Source organism: Argentina silus, assembly GCF_951799395.1.
Source record: "Argentina silus genome assembly, chromosome: 9".
Lineage (NCBI taxonomy): Eukaryota > Metazoa > Chordata > Actinopteri > Argentiniformes > Argentinidae > Argentina > Argentina silus.
Genome location: NC_139663.1, coordinates 17374167 through 17396036, shown reverse-complemented (window position 1 = coordinate 17396036; position 21870 = coordinate 17374167). Strand labels below are relative to the sequence as shown.

At 44.5% G+C, this 21870-nt stretch overlaps 2 protein-coding genes and 1 long non-coding RNA gene across 5 annotated transcripts in view; 1 reads left to right on the top strand and 2 right to left on the bottom strand.

Moving 5' to 3' along the window:
• The window catches only part of sphk1 (sphingosine kinase 1), a gene marked incomplete at both ends in the record, with an annotated part of 11609 nt that extends 6234 nt beyond the window's left edge, over positions 1–5375 (bottom strand). Inside the window, one exon of the mRNA XM_083677973.1 lies at positions 4949–5375. Within this exon, the coding sequence (XP_083534099.1) occupies positions 4949–5375 (427 nt within the window). The remainder of the gene's footprint in view (positions 1–4948) is intronic.
• A 783-nt stretch (positions 5376–6158) lies between these two features.
• LOC310809086 lies at positions 6159–8019 on the top strand. The gene is made up of 6 exons (XR_014554392.1): positions 6159–6310; positions 6554–6616; positions 7015–7085; positions 7341–7408; positions 7598–7662; positions 7875–8019. It is a non-coding gene; the product is annotated as an uncharacterized lncRNA (long non-coding RNA).
• A 60-nt stretch (positions 8020–8079) lies between these two features.
• fbf1 (Fas binding factor 1) lies at positions 8080–18923 on the bottom strand. 3 transcript variants are annotated; one of them, XM_083676672.1, is made up of 31 exons: positions 18847–18923; positions 18498–18594; positions 18245–18275; positions 18114–18155; positions 17782–17860; positions 17596–17656; positions 17451–17501; positions 17197–17338; positions 16999–17079; positions 16382–16519; positions 16143–16287; positions 15822–15988; positions 15632–15725; positions 14966–15442; positions 14770–14838; positions 14576–14667; positions 13430–13479; positions 13263–13310; positions 12968–13102; positions 12766–12866; positions 12256–12462; positions 12027–12134; positions 11653–11792; positions 11190–11308; positions 10814–10936; positions 9891–10076; positions 9441–9617; positions 9133–9270; positions 8640–8739; positions 8393–8514; positions 8080–8208 (listed from the first exon to the last, which is right to left on the bottom strand). In XM_083676672.1, exons 2-31 carry the CDS (start codon positions 18498–18500, stop codon positions 8125–8127), a joined length of 3510 nt encoding a protein of 1169 aa, XP_083532798.1. In that variant the 5' UTR covers positions 18501–18594; positions 18847–18923; the 3' UTR covers positions 8080–8124. The 3 variants fall into 3 exon arrangements, with proteins under 3 accessions (XP_083532798.1, XP_083532796.1, XP_083532797.1); XM_083676670.1 differs by lacking the exons at positions 18498–18594; positions 18847–18923 and having other exon boundaries at positions 18245–18354; XM_083676671.1 differs by lacking the exons at positions 18498–18594; positions 18847–18923 and having other exon boundaries at positions 15822–15985; positions 18245–18354.
• Positions 18924–21870: the final 2947 nt, after the last annotated feature.

The window sequence follows — 21870 nt, the reverse complement described above, 5'->3', positions numbered from 1 at the left end:
AAGGTGTGAAACCATCAGGAAGAGCTATGTAAGAGAATATCAAACACAGTCATGGCAACTGTTTCCTAATTCACACACAGGGTTGTCATTGTTGTTTCTCTCTCTGTCTGTCTGTCTCTCTCTCTCTCTCTCTCTCTCTCTCACAAATGTGGCTTCTATGCACAAAAGGCTTTGTCTAGAGTTTCAGAGTATCAGACACAATAGGGGACACTGGCTCTTAGTTATTAAGGAGCTTTAGGGTCTGGTTTTGCACTCTAGGGTGGTAGAATGTACTCAATAAAATCTCCTCAGTACACTGAGCCCAATAACATTGTCCTCAATAAAACAGTTATAGGAACGACCAAAACCATCAGAGAGGTCAAAAACCAAAGCTGAAATCCTATTAACTTCAAATACAGAGGCCGTTCTACATCCTCCCCTGAAAGCTCTCGAGTAGGCAGTAGGAATTCAGCAACGCCTATAACACAGCAGAACATGAGACGTATTTGCATTGAAGGAATGCCATGCGTGGCTGTTTCCTGTCTAATGAGTCCTCCGGTCTTGTGTTGCAGTACAGCAAATGGTTGCCTGGGGGCTAGCACTACAGATGCAAACTACAAAACTGGTCTATTCATTTACTTGGTTATATTACCTTCAAAGACCGGGCCTCTCGTTGTTCTAAAGCCATTAGCCCCCCCCCCCCCCCCCTATAGTATTCTTGTTGAGGAAATGTTACCATGATGATTAGGTCAATAAGCGGCGGGTTCTGACCAACAGTGGATGTGTTCAGGTGATCTAATTGGTCACCTGGCTATCAGGTGATCCACCTGAAACTGATTGTGGAAAACATAAACACATAGCTGTCACATTGTTATCATGGGGTTTTTACTGAGGTTTTACTGAATCTTCTCCTCTAGGAGAGATAATCATGACCTACACTGTCTTTAAATTGAACTGTCTGATCTAGTCAGGTGAGTATAGAACCAAATATGGACCTGAACTATTGATACAGTTATCTTTACTATTATTCCTCTTATCACTGGAAAGGACTCCTTTACGAAGGAACAGCACAGGAGCAACGGTAGCTGAAGTAAAGTTGGTTATCAGTGCTTGATACCGTACAGTAGTTGCTGAGGTCTCAATAGCTTTGGATTGTTATTTACTAAAGATTTGCTTCAGACACTATCTAGGGCTCTTATATGTCGAGTAGCTTGATAGCTTCTGAATAACTTCAAGGCCTCTAACTGAAATGCCTGATTGTACTTTGACTAGTGGATTGGACAATGAATGCAAATACAGTAGACATAGTGCAGGGTAGACAGTTTTGAAGGCAGAGATCTTGACAAGTTGAGTTACCTCCGACAGTAGAGACTAAATGAGAAGGCAGCTCAATCTTGTTTTAGATTAAATAATTCATGGTTTGAAGCTCATTTCCTGAGTCATATTTTGGAGCATGCAGCCCATAGTCATGTCTATGGAAACAAGCTCTCTATCTGGACGTTGCTTCTGGGCCGTGTGTGTGTGTGTGTGTGTGTGTGTGTGTGTGTGTGTGTGTGTGTGTGTGTGTGTGTGTGTGTCTATGTTTGCTTTGCAGGTTAAGTGCCTGCAGGCAGATCTGACCCTGACTCATGCAGAAGCGCTATGTGTGACGCCCAGAGAGACAGGGTGAAGTGAGACAGAGAGGTGACTGAGTACGTTGTATACAGCATGTGAGAGTGCTAACAAACAGTGAGGTCGTGAAAAAGTGATGCGCGATATCTATGATCCAATTAACCGCCGTAGCTTTTTAGCACCGCTGACTCCGACCACCGCTTCCCTTAAGATTTTTTACATTGACACATACGACATCAGTGTACAGTATGTGAAAACTAGGCCTAGAACAAAGAGAAAAAAAAACGAACAAAACAATGAGCTGGTGGGAGTTCCCTCAGGTGAAAGCTTTCCATCTCAGGTGTCCCAAGGTGTAGCACTACCAGTGACGATGACTCTCACATAGTTTGCATATCTGCAAACAGTCCAAAGTCAGGGAACTGGAGGGGGGGGGGGTTAGACACACAGCCTATAGAGGCAACACCAGGGGCTCTGACAGCCTGTCACAGTTCTGTGTCACAGAGTAGGGGGCCCCTGCGGGCCATGCTGGCTGGGATGAGAGGCCGCTGATGATGTGGGGGGCTGGGGCAACGCTCAACTCTAGTCTTCATCAATGAGAGAGACACTGTGGCGTCAGCAGAGAGTTGGAGGAGCCGGGAGGAGAGATCACAGAGTGACAGACACATACCCTCTCTGTGGCTCCTAAAAACACACACTTACACACACACACTTACACATTTTCACTTACACTTACACACACAGACACACAGACACAGACACACACACACACACACACACACACACACACACACACACACACACACACACACACACACAGCAGGACGGTACTCATCCTAGAGTCAGGTGTCACTAAGGGAGGGAGTTTATGGGGTGAATTACACAAAGACACAATACATCAACAATTGGGTAAATACAAGATGTTACATGCATGCAAATGACCGCTGACCACTAAAATGGTGGAATTATTTCCAGCCGGAAAAAAACAAATCGAAATGCAAAATCCACCAGACAGCATGAAACCATTCAAGAAAAACCACCATCTTCACATTTACTTACTGTTTTTATGGTGCCTCTATGCGTGGCAAATAGCAGGATATTAATGTGCTTTGATGTGCCAAGCTACATCACAGGGTATGAGGATTCCATTATCTACGCCTCATTCAGTCCGTAATGACCTTGATGTGATAGGAACTATTGTCTGTTCGACTGTGGACACCAAACACACACACACACACACACACACACACACACACACACACACACACACACAGACAGACAGACAGACAGACAGACAGACAGACAGACAGACAGACAGACAGACAGACAGACAGACAGACAGACAGACAGACAGACAGACAGACACACACACACACACACACACACACACACACACACACACAAATAATAATACTGTGCAGTCTTTATAGTCAGGTTTTAACCGAAAGCTTGAATGTGTAAACAGCTGCAAATGGAATATCTAGCATAAGCTTTGAACTGCCATTGCACTTTTTAATCCAACCTTTCCATCTGCAATACCAGATAAGATGACATGTTATTAAATAACACTTGCAGGGCTTAGTATGTCTGACTTTCATACAACCTCTTTAACAAGGCATTAATGCAGCACATTTTGCTGCATCTATTAACTTCACATGACTCATTTAAAACACATAATACATTCTGTTAAATACTGTATCATTGGCTGCCTGGATCTTGAATGCTAAAACGACCATGTAAATTAATGATATCTTTGCTTTATGAGTCCCTGTGTGGCGACCTTCTTGTGAAATTGGACAATCCTGAGGCAGGCATCCCACAAACAATCCATGTGTTAGCATTTCAATGGCCTATTCACATCAGCTATCAATAGACAGTTCATTAATATGTGTGAATTGACATTTAAAGACTTAGCGTCTTAGCTTGCCTCTTTTGAGGAGTCCGGGCAGCAGAACAGTGAGAATGCTGCTGGTTACCTCTCAGGTTGCCATCTGCCTGCTTGGCAAACAGTGAAACTGAAACTCCTGCTGGCCCTCAGGTGCTGCTCCTCACACACAAAGACCCTAGTCTCTGTTGCCTTGAACACCTGAGGGTAGCGTGCTCACAGGCCATCTCAGTTCCTTATTCCCCCAACACCTGACTCCATCTCTGGCAGTGAGCAACCTAAAGTACATTCCGGATCCGTCACTGCCGAGTCAAATATCCGTTTCCTCTGAAGCTATGCTGCCGAGAGGTGTAGAGTCTTTTGTGTTTCAGCTGAAAATGGTTAGAAGTTACCCCACTTGGCGAAAACATTTAGGGCAATATGATTTGGACGCTTATCTAACCTTAAGCTTCACATGAATGCATGCATGAATCTTCTTGGATCAATAGCTTATGCTAACTAAGTAATGATATTTTCACCGAATGTCAGTTCAATATTTTGCGTATACAGTAGACTTCCCTGTCGCAGCGCCAACCACAACTAATTATTTCCTCCCCAGTGAGAGATATTGATAACTGTGTAAGCATCATCCGTGCACTCAGCTGTTCATCATCCGTGCTCTCAGCTGTTCATATCACATGTTTACATTAACATCTGTGTGGGTTGTGCACTCCTGAGCAGCAATGTTGCTTGTGGGATGAGTGACTGAATTACCCCTTTGACATGGCAAACTATGCCGAATTTATGATAGTTGGCAATCTATGCAAATCATTAAGACTAAGAAGACGTTTTCAGTAGCTATACCAATGCAGGCATGGATACGTCGACTGTATGAATTCATTTTCTCAATAAGTCCTATGAATGGGATGCTTTCTGTTTGGATTTATAAATGTGTAGATATATATTGGATATGATGTAGGATGTTGAAAGATTGATTAGATGTAAGCCTATAAGACAGGTGTGACTGTTGCTGTGGGAGAGGAAGGAGTGGTTCACCTTCCACAGCAGGTAGAGCAGGTTCCCAGAGTGTAGAAGGGAATGTGTCAAAGAATTCCCGCTCATAGTTTGCCCAGAGTCATTAGTTGACAGTTAACGTATTCCCTTAAGATGAATAGCCGTTCGCATCAGACTGATGTTGACAGGCAGGGCGTGAATTACCTGTTCAACCTGTATAGGCCTAATATCTGAGATAAAGGCGGTGGGAAGTTGCTCTCACAGAACTGCACTAAAGGAATAAAGACATATAAGTTATTACTTTCCTGAACGGCATAGCACTGGTTTGAATGAACGAATGAATAACAAAACATCTATGGTAAAGACACAGACTTTTCACTGTCGGATAGAACTCAATAAGGTTATATTTGTCCTGTTTTACATAAGACCTGTCAAAACTGTTTCATTATAATTCTAACAACATTATATATTGTTTCTTCTCACCATCTCGTTGGGGTATCTGTCGGATAGAGGCATCTCTGATGGAACGCGCCCATCGCTCTGCCTCTTGAAGATTCTCCATAGGGTCCTGGACCAGCGCGACCCGAAAGCACTGCTCTACTCTCTGGCGGGCCATTCCTGTACTCATCCATCGCCTCTTGAACGGATAGAAATAGGCTGTAAAGTAAGCTCCAACGTCGGCGCTGTCCTCCCCTTTATAAGCCCGGCAACCGATACAGTCATTCAAGTTGAAAACCACCTTACTCCGTCCAGGTGACGATGAGATCTTTTGGATAGTGAAAGCACTCTCGGTCAAGCTCACCGAATACCTGACCTTACCGTTGGTCATGTCCGTAAATTCTCCATAAAGCACACCAACGACCCCGTTGCGTTGACGGGATGGGTCCGGTTCGGCAGTGTCTTTATCCATCCCGTTCAGCGTGCGGATGATGGTGCAGACTCTGCGGCTGCGGCTGCCCGTCTGACTGCTGGACCCGGCGTCAAACAGCTGTTTTCCTTGTTGAAAGTCTCTCCCTAGTGACTGAAAGGAGAATGACACTGAGATAAAAGAGTCAGCTTCAGAAAGAATGCAATCCACCCCCATTGACAAATGTTTTGCACATTGAACAAATATTAGGCCATTAAATCATTTACTCCATTTAACTTAATAGACAATACGTAGGCTATTCGATGCATATGCATTGCTGTGGACTATTGGAAAAATAAGTAGGCATAGGCTATTCTATCTTAAAACAGCCAGTTTTAAGCTGGTATTCACAGAATTTCTGGTATTCCCAGAAACTTAAGTAGACTAATCTGTCATACAGTTTCAACTGAGCATGTAGATAAGGTATATTTCCAGTGTTATTACACAATACCAGGGACCATCTGTGCGTAATTGCGCAAAATGTCCGCAAAGGATGCTGGTATTGTAAAGCCTAATGAACACGAATACATGATGCAAAATCACAGGTACGATATTCATCCAATAAGTCAACAGGTTGTCAGGTGAATTCAGTGGAACAGATACAAGTGATTCAGATTGAAAGAAAAAGTCATTTAAAATGTTTCAGCCACTTCTTCTCCATAGGCTGGGCTGTAGAAACTCTGCTCGGTCCCCACTGGTCCAGGAGTAGTCACTTGACATATGACGTAACCATGTGTATAAATACCCACCGTGCGCGCTGAGGAAGTCTTTTACAACCATTGAAGCTCGACAGCTTGCGAGTAGCTAGCTGGTAAACCACAAACCTTTAAGTTTATTTGATGTTTGGCTACATGCGGCCTTCTTTAGATCATTTTAGAATGATTAGAAATCAATCTACGACATCGAATGACGACCAGCCACCATGAGTGCAATTTGAAGTAAGTATTTACAGCAGTTGTCTTGGCTAACCACGTGCTGCAACATTTAATGGTGGAGTCAGAAATAACCTGGGTTTTATTAGTTGATTTGATTGAGAATTTCAATGATGAAAATCCTGCATAGGAAGTGCCGTCTGATGCGAAACTGACGATGGCTAAAGGTAACCTGAGAAATGCATGAATGTGTGCTCGGTGCTTGTAGTATCATGGGAAACAAAAATTAACAAGGTAATTTCTCTACAGGAATGGCCACCTTGATGTGGGAACCACTGAAAATGCAACATGTGATTCCAACGGAATGAGAAGGTAAACAGTTTGTCAAATAAAACGTCCTGATTTTAAATGGCCAAGAATAAGAGTTTCCGTCAATGGCAAGGTAGTTAAGTGTTCACAAGCCTATGATGAAACATGTTATCCCTGTCTGAACAACAGTGTTGAGTTATGGTAACCTGAGGCTTGACATGGGGTGGTCTATATTGATACGAATTGCGTCTAACTGGGGACATTAGTAGGTTAGCATACTGAATTTGAGCAACTTGAGACGAAATGTGGCCTGCACTTAAATGTATGGCTATGGACCTGCTGGGGGCGCAGGAGCTGTTTGTTGAACTGGTACATCGCCATTCACATGCAACATTGCTTCTAAAGGTACGGTTTCCTCAAGATAGTTGGGAAACATAATCTCATTATGCTCATTTTCACAGATGCAGTCGTGATTGACAACTATCCGGTATGGACTGAAGGGATGAACTCGGCCCGGGCCCACGCGTCCCAGGTAACGGTCTCCACTTATGCATATACAATTTAAGACAGTTTAGTGGAGGTAAATTGCAGAGTCAATGACTAGTTTGTTATCCCTGTCTTAAAAATATTGTCGACTTTTTTTTTTTTTTTAAGTGTATTGTGTTTTTATTTTTTATAAATTATCACTGAAGGCTTGTTAATGTGTAGTCATATGGCTGATTTAAGTCATGAGGTAAACTGTTCTTTGCATTGTGGTAATAACCCGTAGTTATTGTGCTTCTTGCAGTGTTGGTGCCTCAAGGAAAACCTGCCCTTGGTGGAAGATTAATCTGGCAAATCTGGGCAAGTTGAATGGTAAAGCATATAATCTGAACCCTATTAGTCACTTGATTTGGTTGTAATTTTAAATGATGAAATCGCTGCATAGGAAGTGCCGTCTGATGCGAAACTGACGATGGCAAAAGCTGATCTGATAAATGCACAGACCTGAATGTGTGCTCGGTGTATCAGGAAACAAAAATGAACAAGGTAATTTCTCTGCAGGACTGGCAACCTACATGTGGGAACCACTGAAAACGCAACATGTGATTCCAATGGGATGTGAGAAGGTAAACAGTGTCATAAAATGTTGAGATTGAAATGGCCACGTTGTGGTTGATGTGAAGGGAATTATGAACTTTCACAAGTCTATGATGAAACATGTTATCCCTGTCTGAACAACAGTGTTGAGTTATGGTAACCTGAGGCTTTGTGGGGCAGTCCATTCTATGAACCGTCTAACCCGAGGAACCTTTACTCAATAGATTTTATTTAATTTCAGGTGGAGTCATTAAAGTGGTGGAAAGGACCAAGGACTTGCTGTTATCTGAATGATGACTAAAGTCAAGAAGCTGATATTTCACGTGAATTGTATTTACATGTCATGCCTGACTGCAGCTGTTTATAAATAAAGTTGGATTTGGATAATTAAAATGTGTGTTGACTTGTCAATTGGACTGCTAAAATAAATGAATAATACGAACATCTATATAAAAAAGCGAGTTTAATGGTACATGTGTTAAGTGCATCAGTCAATCTGTATGAAAAGCTGAATTGTATGGTGCTTTCTTCAGTGTGTCCAGGAAGAACTGCTCATCCTGTAGGTAGTCTCGGTCCTAGGAGGGGAAGCAAATGAGTCTAAATTGTAACTTCACCAAAACAAATGCTTTGTAGACATACAACTGACTTTCCTGTTCACAGATCAGGGAGAATGTGATGTGCATTGTTGTTTACTCAAGACATGTTCTTTAACTGCAATGGCTCAGGTTTTGATCAGCGCCCCTCACAAGCAGCTGTTACCTTCTCTGCTGTGTGTCTGAGCAGAGCCAGTCTGGCCTGGAGCTCGGTGGATCCAGGGCTGGGAGACTGGGGAGCCGTTGGTGTCGAGGCCATCTGATGCCCTGCTAACACTGGGCTGAAGTCTTACAAAGGACAACACACATATGTAAGAAAACTACAGATTATTCACTTCTAATAAAAAAAACCGAACAACTCAGAAGCCTGTGCCATTTCCCTAATCATGAAGAATCATTAGTAACTGGTTCACCTGTGAATATGGGTGGGATAGTTGGAGGCAGAGGGGTGATGGGAAGGCTCTGTCTCAGTCTATCCACCTCTCTACGCTGATCTGTCATCTTTATTCGCTCCTGAAGAGGGAAAACTGTTAGCTCAACTACACAACATTTTAATCACAGAGGCTTAGGCCATGATTGTGATTCTATGAGTACATATGAAAATCCATATGATTTATACAGTAAATATATGTATGTAAATTAATAGGCCCTGTAGTATTATGGGTATGTTTGAACCCTACACCCCTATGCCATGCAGTAGGGTTGTAGCCAACCACACAAATCTTAAATATCTCTCCTAGCTTCCTCTCTCCTTGCCTCCTCCTCAAAACCCATTGGAGGAGAGGATCAGAGAGAAGGAACCTCAAACCATCTCCTCCAATGGGTTTTGTGAAGGAGGCGAGGAAAAAGGATGCGAGGATCCAACTTTTGAAATTCACTGTTTGAGATTCTCAGCCACTGTCTGACCTGATGGAGGTTCTGTTCCTGCTGCCTCAGTCTCTCCATCTGGGAGTGGATGCTCCTCAGCCTGGTCTGGTGGTCAGTCTCCACCTGCCTGGCCTCCTGCAGGGACCGCTCCCCCTCCTCATACTTTTCTGAGGCTAGCTGCAGAACACAGGGGCAGGGTGCAGTCACAATGCTGCTCTACATCTACCTCTGTACATTCAATGGCCACCCATTTCCACAGTAACCTGCATGTGCATTATACTGTACTAGTTAGGCCTAAATGCATTCATTTCTTTAGCATAGACTTGTAATGTACTCTGGTCCCAGACCTTGCTGAAGGCTTCCACCTCCTGGGCGCGTGTCTTCAGCCGCAGGGCGGTACCACCAATCCTCTCCTTCTCCCTGTCCAGCTCTTCTTTCTGTCTCTCCAGAGCCTCCCTCTCCCGTGCTACAGCCTCCTCTTTCTGCTTCAGCTCCCCTGCACGCAGCTTCAGGTCCGCTTGGTTCTGGGCCACAGAGAAACATGGTCTGGTTGAGCGTTGTACACACTGTGATGGCGTTGACTTATTATTATCAAATATGTGTGACAAAAAAGTTGGTAACAGTTCGATCACTTGGTTGGTAACAGTTTGTTTCACAATACCGACACAAAAAGTGATTTTCTTGAGGTTTATTGCCGTCATTTGGGATAACCCATGGAGGTGATAAAGTTAGACACACAACACTGACTGCCTATATGCATAGGACATCCCTTTCCTGGAAAACCTCCACTGTGGTACCTGTGCCATGCTGACGATGGAGCCCTCCCTGTTGGCGTCCCTCTCCAGAGCCCGGCTGGCCTCCCGCTCTGCCCGGTCCTGCCTTAGCTTCTCCTGGGCACGAAACTGGGTCCACTCAGCCGCCAGCTTCCTCCTCTCCTCTGCACAGCGCTGCATCACTGACTGCTGCTCTTCCAACAGGGCACTCTGAGAGAGAGAGAGAGAGAGAGAGAGAGAGAGAGAGAGAGAGAGAGAGAGAGAGAGAGAGAGAGAGAGAGAGAGAGAGAGAGAGAGAGAGAGAGAGAGAGAGAGAGAGAGAGAGAGAGAGAGAGAGAGAGAGAGAGAGAGAGAGAGAGAGAGAGAGAGAGAGAGAGAGAGAGAGAGAGAGAGAGAGAGTAGGGACAGTGAGAAAGGTAAGGGAGAATATGAACTCACTGAGCACTTTATTAGGAACACTATACTAATACTGGGTAGGGCCTCCCTTTGCTTGAAGATGTTGGAAACATTCCTTTGAGATTCCGATCCATAATGACATGATTGCATCACGCAATTCCTACAGATTTCCTACAGAATTCAGGTGCACTTTCAAGCTGTGAATCTCCCGTTCTACCACATCCCAAAGGTGTTCTATTGGATTCAGATCCTGTCACTGGGAAGGCCAGTGAAGAACACTGAACTCATTGTCATGTTCATGAAACCAGTTTGAGACGACTTTTGCTTTGTGACATGATGCATTATCATGCTGGAAGTAGCCATTAGAAGATGGGTAAATTGTGGCCATGAAGGGATGCACATGGTCAGCAACAATACTCAAATAGGCTGTGGCATTCAAGCGATAATTGATTGGTATTAACGGGCCCAGAGTGTGCCGAGAAAACATTCCCCACCCCATTACACCACCTCTACCATGAGAAGGAGTACGAGAGAGAGAGAGAGGGCTGCACCTTGGCCCTCTCCAGCTCCTCTCTCTCCATGTTGATGTGCTGAGTCATAGACCGCCTCTCCTCGTCCAGGCCTCTGTGAGACGACTCAGCTTTGGCCTGCTCCGCAGTCACCCTCCAGCGCTCCTGGAACAGATGAACATGTCTTATTCAAATTTCAGATTGCAAAAGTGACTATAACTTTCAATAATCTGCATATACATAGGCAAACTCCCCTATGTACAAACACCGGCATCTCCAACATACATTCCATTTTTTCTTCTCAAAAAAAAAAAAAGATGAGCCCACCCTCTTTCGTCGAAATAAATTCAAGGGAATAGCAAACAGATCCTGGTGAGCAAGTTTTAAATATATCAACATGAAAGTCCTCAGAACCCACCTTCTCCAGTTGCCTCTGCTGCTCTGCCAGCTGAGTGTCCATCTTGGCGATGACCTCCTTGAGCCTCGTTCGCTCCTCTGCCATGGCCCTCTGCTGCTGGCCCAGACGGTCCTGCATCACTGAGACGCATGGACACCATAGAGACCACCGTCAGATGATCTGAACTGTGACAATCATATTCACCCAGAGTGAACTGAAGAGTTTGGAGGCGTTCACTTATTGCCAAGTTTAGCGTGATGTTAATTGAGTAACTGTTCAGAAGATGTCTCTATTGTGAGTTTATTCTGTAGTGTACAGCAAAAGTCAACTTCTATCAGAGCTGTGAAAGTGTACTTGTTTCTTGGAGTAAAACCTTTTGTGTGACCCTGATAAGGCCTGCGCGTGCACGTGTGTATGTGCGTGTGGGTGGGTGGGTGCATGTGTGTGTGTGTGTGTGTGTGTGTTTGTGTCTGAGTGACAGTACCCCGGAGCTGCTCCTCTCTGTGACGTGCCCCGTGCTCCAACCCCTGGGCGGTGTTCTCATGAGTGCTCTCCACCCGAGACGATAGGTCACCCAGCCTGTGGGAGAACTGCTCCATCTGCTCAATCACCACCGTCAGAGACCTGAAACAACCACACACAGGTGCAGACAGGTTATAGCATATGTATGCATGTCAAGGTATTACGGAAGTAGAGGACCATAAACCATATCGTAGTAAGTATACAGTATGATAACTTTAGCAGGAAATCACTACAAAGCTTTAGCAGTGCTAAGAATCCTATCCAGAGGTCAGAACTTTGCCAAAGCATGGTTAAGAGTGGTTAAGCGTATACACAGAGTGGACTGAAGGGTGTGACCTGGTCTGTGATGTAGCGCTGGTCACTGCATCAACCTCCTCATCCTTTAACCGCTTCAGTCTCTGGACCTGATCCTCATGGTCCTTCTTCATCTCTAAAATAGACTTCCTACAGGAAAATAAAAAAGGAATCTGTCAAAATGTATATATTAAAAAAAAAACAGTTACAGTGGGTAGAAATACAAGGACACATTCTCAAGGCTCCCTCCTAGCTTCTTCTGGTCACTCACCTCTGTAGATCCCTGAGTCTCTCAACCTCACGGTCTCTGTCTTGCTGGCTCTGGGCCAGGCGGCGCTGGTGCTGGGCCTGCAGCTCTGAGCGTTCCTGCTCAGCCAGACGTGTGACGGTGGCCAGGCGCTCTGCTAGGTCTTCGCACTCCTGCCGTGCCCTCATTTCTCTCTGTGCAGCAGACTCCTCGAGCAGCTTTACACGAGCCCTGGTGGCACGTACACAAGCACACAGGAACACACACGCACGCGCGCGCACACACACACACACACACACACACACACACACACACACACACACACACACACACACACACACACACACACACACACACACACACACACACACACACACACACACACACACACACACACACACACACACACACACACACACACACACACACACACACACACACACACAGGTTAAGCTCTATTCTTAGGGCGAAGATGTGGCCATTCATCTTATGTATAGTGGTAGTAGGATCTAGGTCTCCAACTCCCTCTCACACCTGTGTGTGTTCTCCATGAGTTCTGTGTCCTGCTTGTGTCTCTGCTGAACACTCTCCAGCAACATCTGGTTCTGATCCCTCTCCAGCTGCAGACTTCTCACCTGGAAAAGAAGAGACAGGTACTGCCAAAAAAAGACACAGAGAGAGGAAAAACAAACATAGAAAGGTTCCTCTATCAAGGCCTTTTCAACCCTCCAAGTACCTGTCCCTCCAACTGGATGACGCGAGCATGTAAAGCCAGCTCCCCAGACTGCTGCTCTTTCTCCTTCTTCTGTCTCTGAAGGACAGCTCCCACATCAACAGCGCCCCCTAACCCCAGCAACTGGGACTGCACCAACTATGGAGAAAAACAGATACCCAGTCAAGGGTCTCCTAGCACTGCTGATGCTGATAAAATGTGTGCGATCTGTATTCACATGGAATAAAACTATTGAAATAATGTCCGTTTCCTTTAAATAAAACATTGTTTTTGAAGTGACTGGTGTTTATCTTTGTACCTGTTGTTGTAGTAAGAGCTGTTGTAGACTGTCTGCTGTGAGAGATACCTGTTTAAAATGGAAAGAAAGTGTTAAAAAAATCAAATAGGTGACTTATGTTTAAAACAATATATCACAATTACCTATATGTTAGCACATAGACTAACAAATGAAAGGCTTCTTAATACCTGTGGTTGAACAACAGGTGCAATGTTCTGCATTTGGCTTTGCTGCGGCACTGGGGAACATGTAAGACAGTGTGAGACGATCTGGATGATCAGCCAAACATCAATACCATCAGCCAAACATCAATACCATCAGCCAAACATCAATACCATCAGCCAAACATCAATGACAGTAAATGATAAGATGCAGAGAACTTAACTGAGATGAAAGTTAGAAAGATTCACTAATTACTACTACTACGACTCTGTCTACAGCGAGTACCTACACCACGTAGAGTCAGGTAGGATAGTGGGCATGGGGTGCCACTGCTGGGCAGGGTAGTTGGGGGGCAGCTCGGCCCACCCTGGTGCCCTGAAATCCTGTAGGTTTTGGTACTGCTGGGGATGGGGGAGGCTAGCAGCAGAAGTAGGCAGGGGAGAGGGGCCTGACGCTGCTGGGTAAGCTGGACCTAACCTTGGGGGTTGAGGTGGAGGGACCTGGCCTGGAGGAAAGCCTACTCTACCAGCCACAGCTGTGGATGGAAGGGGTGAGACGGGGTGAGAGGAGGGGAGAGGCTGAGCTGTGGTGGGGGTTTGTTGGATGACTATTGAGGGTGTTTGTGGAGGAGAGGAGGGGGCCGGTGGACTGGTATCTGTGGGGAGGGGATAGTGGATGTGTGAGTTCCGGAAGACTGCATGTTGTTGATGTGAGGCACTGTCAGGTAGGATCTGAGGTGTTAGTGAGTGAAGTGTGTGGTCTAAGTGTGAATGCTGCCTGATAGGCTCAGATTCTCCATCAGTGTACTGAGCCAGGCGGGACTGGCTATGAATGTCTGCACTGATTTGCTCAGGTGGGTCATCAGCAGCCATAGTGAGAGTGTGATTGGTTGCCTGTGTCTGCTCAGGATGGTCAGTTGGGATAGTGGGAGGCAGACTAGAAGGCTCTGGGTCTTCAAAGTTACTAGGGAGGGACTTGGCTTAGAAAAACAAAACATATCTGGTATGTTAAAAACTAGTACCTCCTCTGTACTGAAGCGAAACAGAAAGTGAATCACGCAATACAAAGAGAAAAATTGGCAGACAAAAGTACTACAGTAGCTATGCTGTAGAAGCAATGTAACAGTTGTTTAGGTAGATAACCATATGTAGATGGGAGTCAGAGTAACATACCAGGCCTGGACTGGTCATCTCTCACTGGGGTAGAATGAAGAGTAGGGCTGGGCAATCTCCGAGAGGTCGCCCTGGGTCCCACAGGAGAGTCACTGAAGAGAAATTCCATAAACCACAACTACTTAGATGATGCTTATGGCTGAGATATAGCAACTGGACTGTGGATGAGCGACGGAAATTTACTTAAGTCATACCCTGGCTCCTTGCTGGGAGTGGATGTGTCTTCCGGTTTTCTCCTGGATGCTGGTGAAGAGCCACGTTTACTGAGGAAATAACAGACATAGTAACATGCTATGTAAATATTGAGACAAGTAAGTGGTTACTTTGTATTCAGATGGTTCTTATGGAATGTTGTGATCTGAAAGACCATGACCAAGGGTTAGGCCTTACCTGAGGAAAGAGTCTAGATCCACCTCTTCTCCAAGCCCCAGAGAGTCTTCCTGTGCTGTCTTCTTTTCCTCCGACCATGTGGCCGCTTGAGTCTTCTTCCTACTCAGTGCCCCTGATAGCCAGTCCTCCTCTTCATCCTTCTTTTGGCTGACAGAGACATCTGGCCTGGGGGGTTTGGAGGAGGAGGAGGATGGGGTCTCCACTGCTGGCTGCGCTGCAGGTGGGACCCGGTTGCCAGACAGGGGGGGTTTGCCCCCTACTGAGGGAGAGGAGGGGGTCTTTAGGGTCTCTGGTACAGACTGAGGCTTCTTGACCTCTTCCTCCTCCTCTTCTTCTTGATCATCATCATCCAACGTGAGCCCCAGCCAGTCAGCACCAGGCCGGGAGCGGGTAGAGGTTGGGGTGGTGGGCGTAACAGGGGTGATGGGTTTGGGTTTCTTCTCAGGAGAGGAGGCGCTGATGTCCTCAGTGGAGAATCTGAAAGAGAGTGATGAATTTTAGAGTGGCCATTTAATTTGTGTACCACGGTAGTACACATACATTTATAATCTCTGGACACTCAGAGATAAAATCAAATCATGATACAATCGTTTGCTGACAAACACTTACTGAGCAATGCATTGACCCAGGCTATGAGAGGGCTTTCTGCTGCAGCTCTTAACATACCTGACAGACTGTCTGCGTGACACTCGACCCTCAGGTGTGGATACCAGTGTGGGCTGATAGGATCCAAATGTGATGTCTTCATCTAGGAAAGGGTCTGACAGAGGAAAACACAATCATCAGCTATTGGTTCTCTTTGATACTAGAATACTACCTCACATTTTGCTGAGCTGAAAACGAGGGCAGTAGCTACCTTTAGTACTGGGGGTCTTCTGCTGCTGCTTCTCCTGTTGTGGCTTCTCCTGCTGCTGTGGTTGGTCCTTTCTCTCACCTGTCAGGGGGCGCTCTAGAAGGCGAGGGGATGTCCCACGCCCCAGAATCTCATCCAGCCTTGTGCGTGCTCTCTGTGAGGGCTCACTACTAGAGACAGACAGGACAGAGCACCAGAGAGAATGCATTACAAATATATGTTTGTTAGGCTTAGATCGAATGTTCGGCTATCATCATAATGCAATTCCTATCTATTGTATTCTAACCTGTTCTGTGATGACTTGTGACGGGTGCTGAGGCATACCTCTCATTCTTAGGTGTAAGAACTGTCTCCTTCTTCTTAGGACTCTCTTTGGGACTCTCCCCGAATCCCAACGCGTCCATAAGGTCATCCTCGTCATCGTCAAACGTAAGCTCGTCCCGTTTCTTTGGAGCCTGAGCTGGTGAAGCTAGAAGAGAAATAGATGTTTTTAACAAACCGACTCTGTCTTTTGGTTATATTACAGTACATGTTTAAAAGATCCCCTGAGGTCCGAGACAAACCTGTTTCCTTTTTCTTTATGATTGGAGACTCTGAAGGTGGCAGAACTGATTTCTCGGGGGGAGCCTTGGTGCTTCTTGGCTCCTGTTTGGTCTCCGTGGGCAGGTCGTCCAACAGGTCAGCAAAAGGGTCATCAAAGTCTGTAGAGAGGAAAACAGCTTCCATGACACCAGAGATGTGGACTTGACATTGAGCACTGACATGCTGCAATCTCTAGACGGATTTCAACCAAATCGACTATTCCTAGGGTCACTTCAATGGATTTTACAGTTGATGTTTTTCCAAACATTTGTGACCCATGACTACTTTGTGTACATAGAAAATTCCACATGTGTAAGGCCCAACTGTCAAATCCATCTTTACATGGGTACCTTTTGTGTCAGTTAGGCCAAGATCATCTGAAGCAATGCAGTAATAGGGAGAAATAATGCACAGTAAAGAAGTGATCTCCTTATTAGTCTAAATACCTACAGCAGTCCTAGGTGGTACCGTAGATGTGTGTGTGTCCTCAGTTGCACTCTCATTCACCCTAGCCTACATTATATGTAATCTGAGAGAGTCATTTGGTGGTCCAGGTCATAGGTCACCCATGGTGTGTGATACAGGGCAGTCTGCTCACCGGTGAAGCTGAACTTCTTGTAGCCGCGTACTGTTGATGCAGGTGCAGAACTGGGTTTCTTGTCCTCAATGGCAGGCTCATCTGAGTGGATACAGAGAGCATAGTCATCAACACAAGAAATCAATACCCCTGAGGCATACAAGTACATCAATACCACTTATGCTGTTAACCTCAGGGAAAAACCTGCATGCACAGTACCTATTCCTTCTCTTTTTAACTTGTTTCCTGGTTTAGGAGGGTCTTTCTTAGGTCCTCCCATGCCAGAGCCCTTGCTCTGAGCTGGGGCTGAACTTGGCTTTTTCTTTGATCCAAACAGATCAGCATCCATATCATCGATGTCCTACACAAGGTTAAGATACAGCAAGGGTTGTGAGTATTCACAGAAAGACTACAGCCTAATTGTGTCTCCCTCTCTCTTGGGATCTCTAACTGGAACATGGCATGGTTGTTACCTTCATGCTCTCCAGCAAGGCAGTGGGATCAGCCTCAGATACGTCAGAGTCCTGGAGTGGAGGAGAAAAGAACACGTGTATATGAAAGAACATGGAGGCAACTCACTTGACCCTGAAATCCTTTATGTATGTCCTGCCAACCTACCTCATCATTTCCAGCTTCCTCTGCCAGTTTGCTGAAGAAGTTGTCGTCGTCAAATAGCTCGCTGTAGAAACAAAAGGCAAAGCAAGCTAGACTTTGATGATCTCTATGGTTACAATGTTTTTCAGAGTTGAGGACACACACAGTTCCAGCAGCAAATTTCATGCAGTTCTAGTTGACTTGACTTACCGCTTTCCACTGTGTGATGGTAGAGTTGTCCCTAGTCTGCCTGCTTCATGAGTTGAAGATTTGGCCTTCACTGGGTAATCTGGTCAGGAAAACAATAGAACCATTTTCAAATACACTAGCTACTTCTGTATTTGATGATATTAATTAATTAATTAATTAAAAACAATATTTCTATGATCTGCAATGATCAATGGCTACTAACTTTAAGGTGACCAGACTTATGAGAGAAAAACTGGGGACAACATGTGGGAAATCTGATCAGACTGCATGCAGCCTGTGCAAAAGATGGACGGAAAACCAGACGATTCAATAACACAGTAATCAATACATACCATCATCCCCCAAGAGGTGTCCTAAAACGTTACCAATCGTACCTGGGAAAAACAATGTATGCAATGAATAGATGGGCTCGCCATTTAATTTTGGGATTATACACAATCATAACAACATCAGCAGAACTTACTCTTCAGTCCTTTCTTCTGTTTTGAAGAAGCCTGCATTGATGGGGGACAAGTCATGAGCACATTTGAAATATGGAAGTTGTACGCTAGGTCTGCCTTAAACAGTGTCAATGCAGCTTTCTTGATGACTCTCTTGTAGCCGGTAGTGGTCAAGTGGTGTTAAGCATCGGGATCTTGTGAAGGGTCGGTTGGTTAGCATTAATAGCAACCTAAAAGCACTGACTTTAAGACATCTATTAAGGATGAATGACTTACCATGTTGTATCTCTGCAGCGGGCTAAATCTGAGTAAATCTTATTAAAGCGTCACCGTCACCATTGGTTACCACAGCGAAGTGCTTTCCCAACTCGCCCTGCTTGAGGATTTGACAAGGCGACAACTCTTTCACATGATCACTTCACAATAATTAACATCAATCATCTTATCAGCATTTGCAAACAACAGGCAACACAGATGTGCTACCACTACTACCACGACTGTTCCTGAGCCAGGCGGTTGTTTCACTCGGAATAACGTTAGGCTGTTGTTTAGCTGTAACGTTCCCGTCTGTTGTACCGGCTTACATAGATACTTCTACACTGTTCAAGCGTAGGACATGGCTCACCCTTAACGAATTATCAACCCGCATGCTTTTAAATCAGTGCAGCATTTTCCATTGAGACCTCTGCTATCGCTTCTTCAACGTACACTTCCTGTTTATCAGTTGAGGTGGATTGTGGGTAAAGTAGTTATGGAGAGTGCTGAGCTCAGATTCTATTTGACTTTACCACCAGGTGGCGTTTCAGGTTATACAATGTGTTCTGTGATCATTTATAATTGGCCTACGGTCATATAAGCAGTTCAAACATTGGACAATATTACAATGACATTTATCTGGCAAGATTGCCTTTCTACTCTCATAAAGACAGGTTGGCTCATGCAGGACCATACCGGTAATTATCACCAGTATTTGGCTGCTAATTACTGTCTTTACTGACTGCTCTTTTGCACTGTTTAAATTATTTTTATTGAATGTTTTACTTTTAGTATGTGTTATCTGTTGTGCCTGGGCACTTTATCTGTCTCACCGTGGGAGAGTGAGAAACGTCCTCTCGATTCCTTTGTATGTCTTGACATGTGAAGAATTGACAATAAAGCCACTTTGACTTTGACTTTGAACCATACAGGTTGGCCCATAGTCCTACACTCCATACTAGACCATTGCTATACAATGTATATGTAGGTAATCCTAACATTTATGGACTGTGTCAACTCTCTGACAACTCTCAAGCCATTAGGCTCAATAATACAGTACAGATTCTCAATCCTTTTTGAACACCATCTGATACAGTGATCAGCACTTCAGAGTGAAGATACAGTGGGATAATTAAACCAGTTTCATTGGACCTTTGAATGAGCTCCATGTTTATACCGCCTGTGTCTCCCCCTACCACTCACCCAGGCCCGACCCTCAAAGGGCCTTTCTGATGCTTCAGAGCTGGGTCTTCCTGAGAGTAGCTTGTAAATGGAGAAGACTCTCTGAACAACACCACTTCACATTTGTTTTCTCTAATTCATGGTTGCAACAACCGCTGGTCCAATTTTCTCTAGTGGTTGTTGCCATGCCTTTGTAGTTTTGCTTGGGAATGGATAGAGATCAGAGGTAATGAAAACCCCCTCCTGTAGCCTTTGGGAACTATATCCAGGACAAGGAACATTGTGTTCTTGTCATGAAAAATTGGTTGATATCTTATTATATCATGGCATATAGGAAAACCAATTGATGTCTATCTCTTTTATGCTGTTGAAACCCCTAGTTACTTTGAATTGATTTTGTTATTTATATATTAACAAAGTGATAGAGTCTGTCTGTCAACTTTGTTTACCGTCTTTGCTACCTCACGTTTGTGGAATCTGCCCCAAGCCTTAAAACTGACATTTACAAGGCTCTCTTTTAAGTAGTAATAATAGTCAGCACACAGCAGACATACAATACATACAACACGTGTTAGCTGGTACAGCTAACCAATAACACCAAAATATGCAAGAACACTAATTCAATTCTTCCATCCATTTATTTAACCAAGCAGGGGGATCACAAATTGTTTGTGCTTTAGAAAGAAAAATCATGTTGTGAGATGATAGATCAAAGTATATCAAATACTGTCACACACTCTACTATCAGTAACCAACATTATCATCATGCTGACTCATGGAGGATCATTCCTAAGAAGACTCCTAGATATTTTCAAAAATGTAATGGGAAATATTATTGGGGCTGTAATTCAAACACAGTCAGACATAAAACATACACCTGTTACACCTGACAGTTACTCATTTTATGAGGGTAAAAGGATGCTATGGGGAAACATCGGAGGTGATCCAGATGCAGGCTTTCTTTCATCATATAATAGTGCATTGCGACCAGAGAGGACAGGCAAAGAGGGACCAAGGAAATTGCTGGTGTAACCATAATACTTCTTCACTAGCCATGGCACACATTTTTATTTAATTACTATTATTATTAAGTATTTATGGTCTACCTGTGCAAGGGGCATCCCAAGATTCCTACACATTACTTATCTTGAGGTCCTTGTTTCGGTCATAAACAAGGTTCAGGTCACTTTAGGAATGTGTAAGGTTACAAAAAACAGCCTACCCTTTAAAGCGCACTACAGTGCCTGTTCTTTAAAAGCCTATATGACAATTCATTGGACATCTGTATCCCTGCTAAAAAATAAAACAACAACAAAAAGGAAGAAAGAAAAGAATTGTAGCTGTCTGTTAGGCACGGAACCCTTTCCATAATGTTTTATATAAACCATATAAAAAAACGACTGGAAATGTTGCAGATTCAGCAGCAGCCAGATGTGGTTGGATACGGTTTCATTCTCATAACTGGAATTCTTCCGCCCCCAAGAGGAGGTCTCTGATGCTGAAATAACATTGGGAATATCTGCAGGACAGATGTTGGGGTGAGGATCTAAAAGGACCTTGTTGTGCTGGCCTGCTTATTTATTCCGGATGCTTTTCAAGGCGTTGTGCAGTCTCTTGTGCACTGGAGAGCTAACTCTGTCAGTGAATGGTCCACTTTAGTATCTCCACGTTGGAAGTCTGCCTGGTTTCCTGCCACACTGGAACAATACACAAAGCCTGGGTGTTAACATGTTAGCAAGGGGCTTCAACACTGATGGCATAGCAGGCTACAGTAACTTTATGGATAACTTGAGATAGTTCTTGTGATTTGGTTGAATTTAATCACTGAAGGAACTCACCAGATGTGTGGCCATTGAAGTGAGGACTCACTCTGGGCTTCAGTTCAATATGTAAGAAAAGAAACGGAAGGTCAGGACAGTGCATGAAAGCTGACATGCATGCTCATTAATTATTTAGGGAAAAAACATGCTATGAATAAATTACTAAACTCATCCATTCATTTGGAAAGACCTGTCTCATCTTATTCCGCACACAGGTATAGTATAGTAAAATCGTACACTCATACAATTAAACCCATCTCATCCATGCTGCATTCTATTTTGTGTGTCCGTTTATTGCCCCACATTTATGAGCCCCTGCACGACTCCATTGAACTGCTTGGCTTGGGGGAGGTAATGTATTTATAATAACCTTCCACAGAGCTGATGGATTG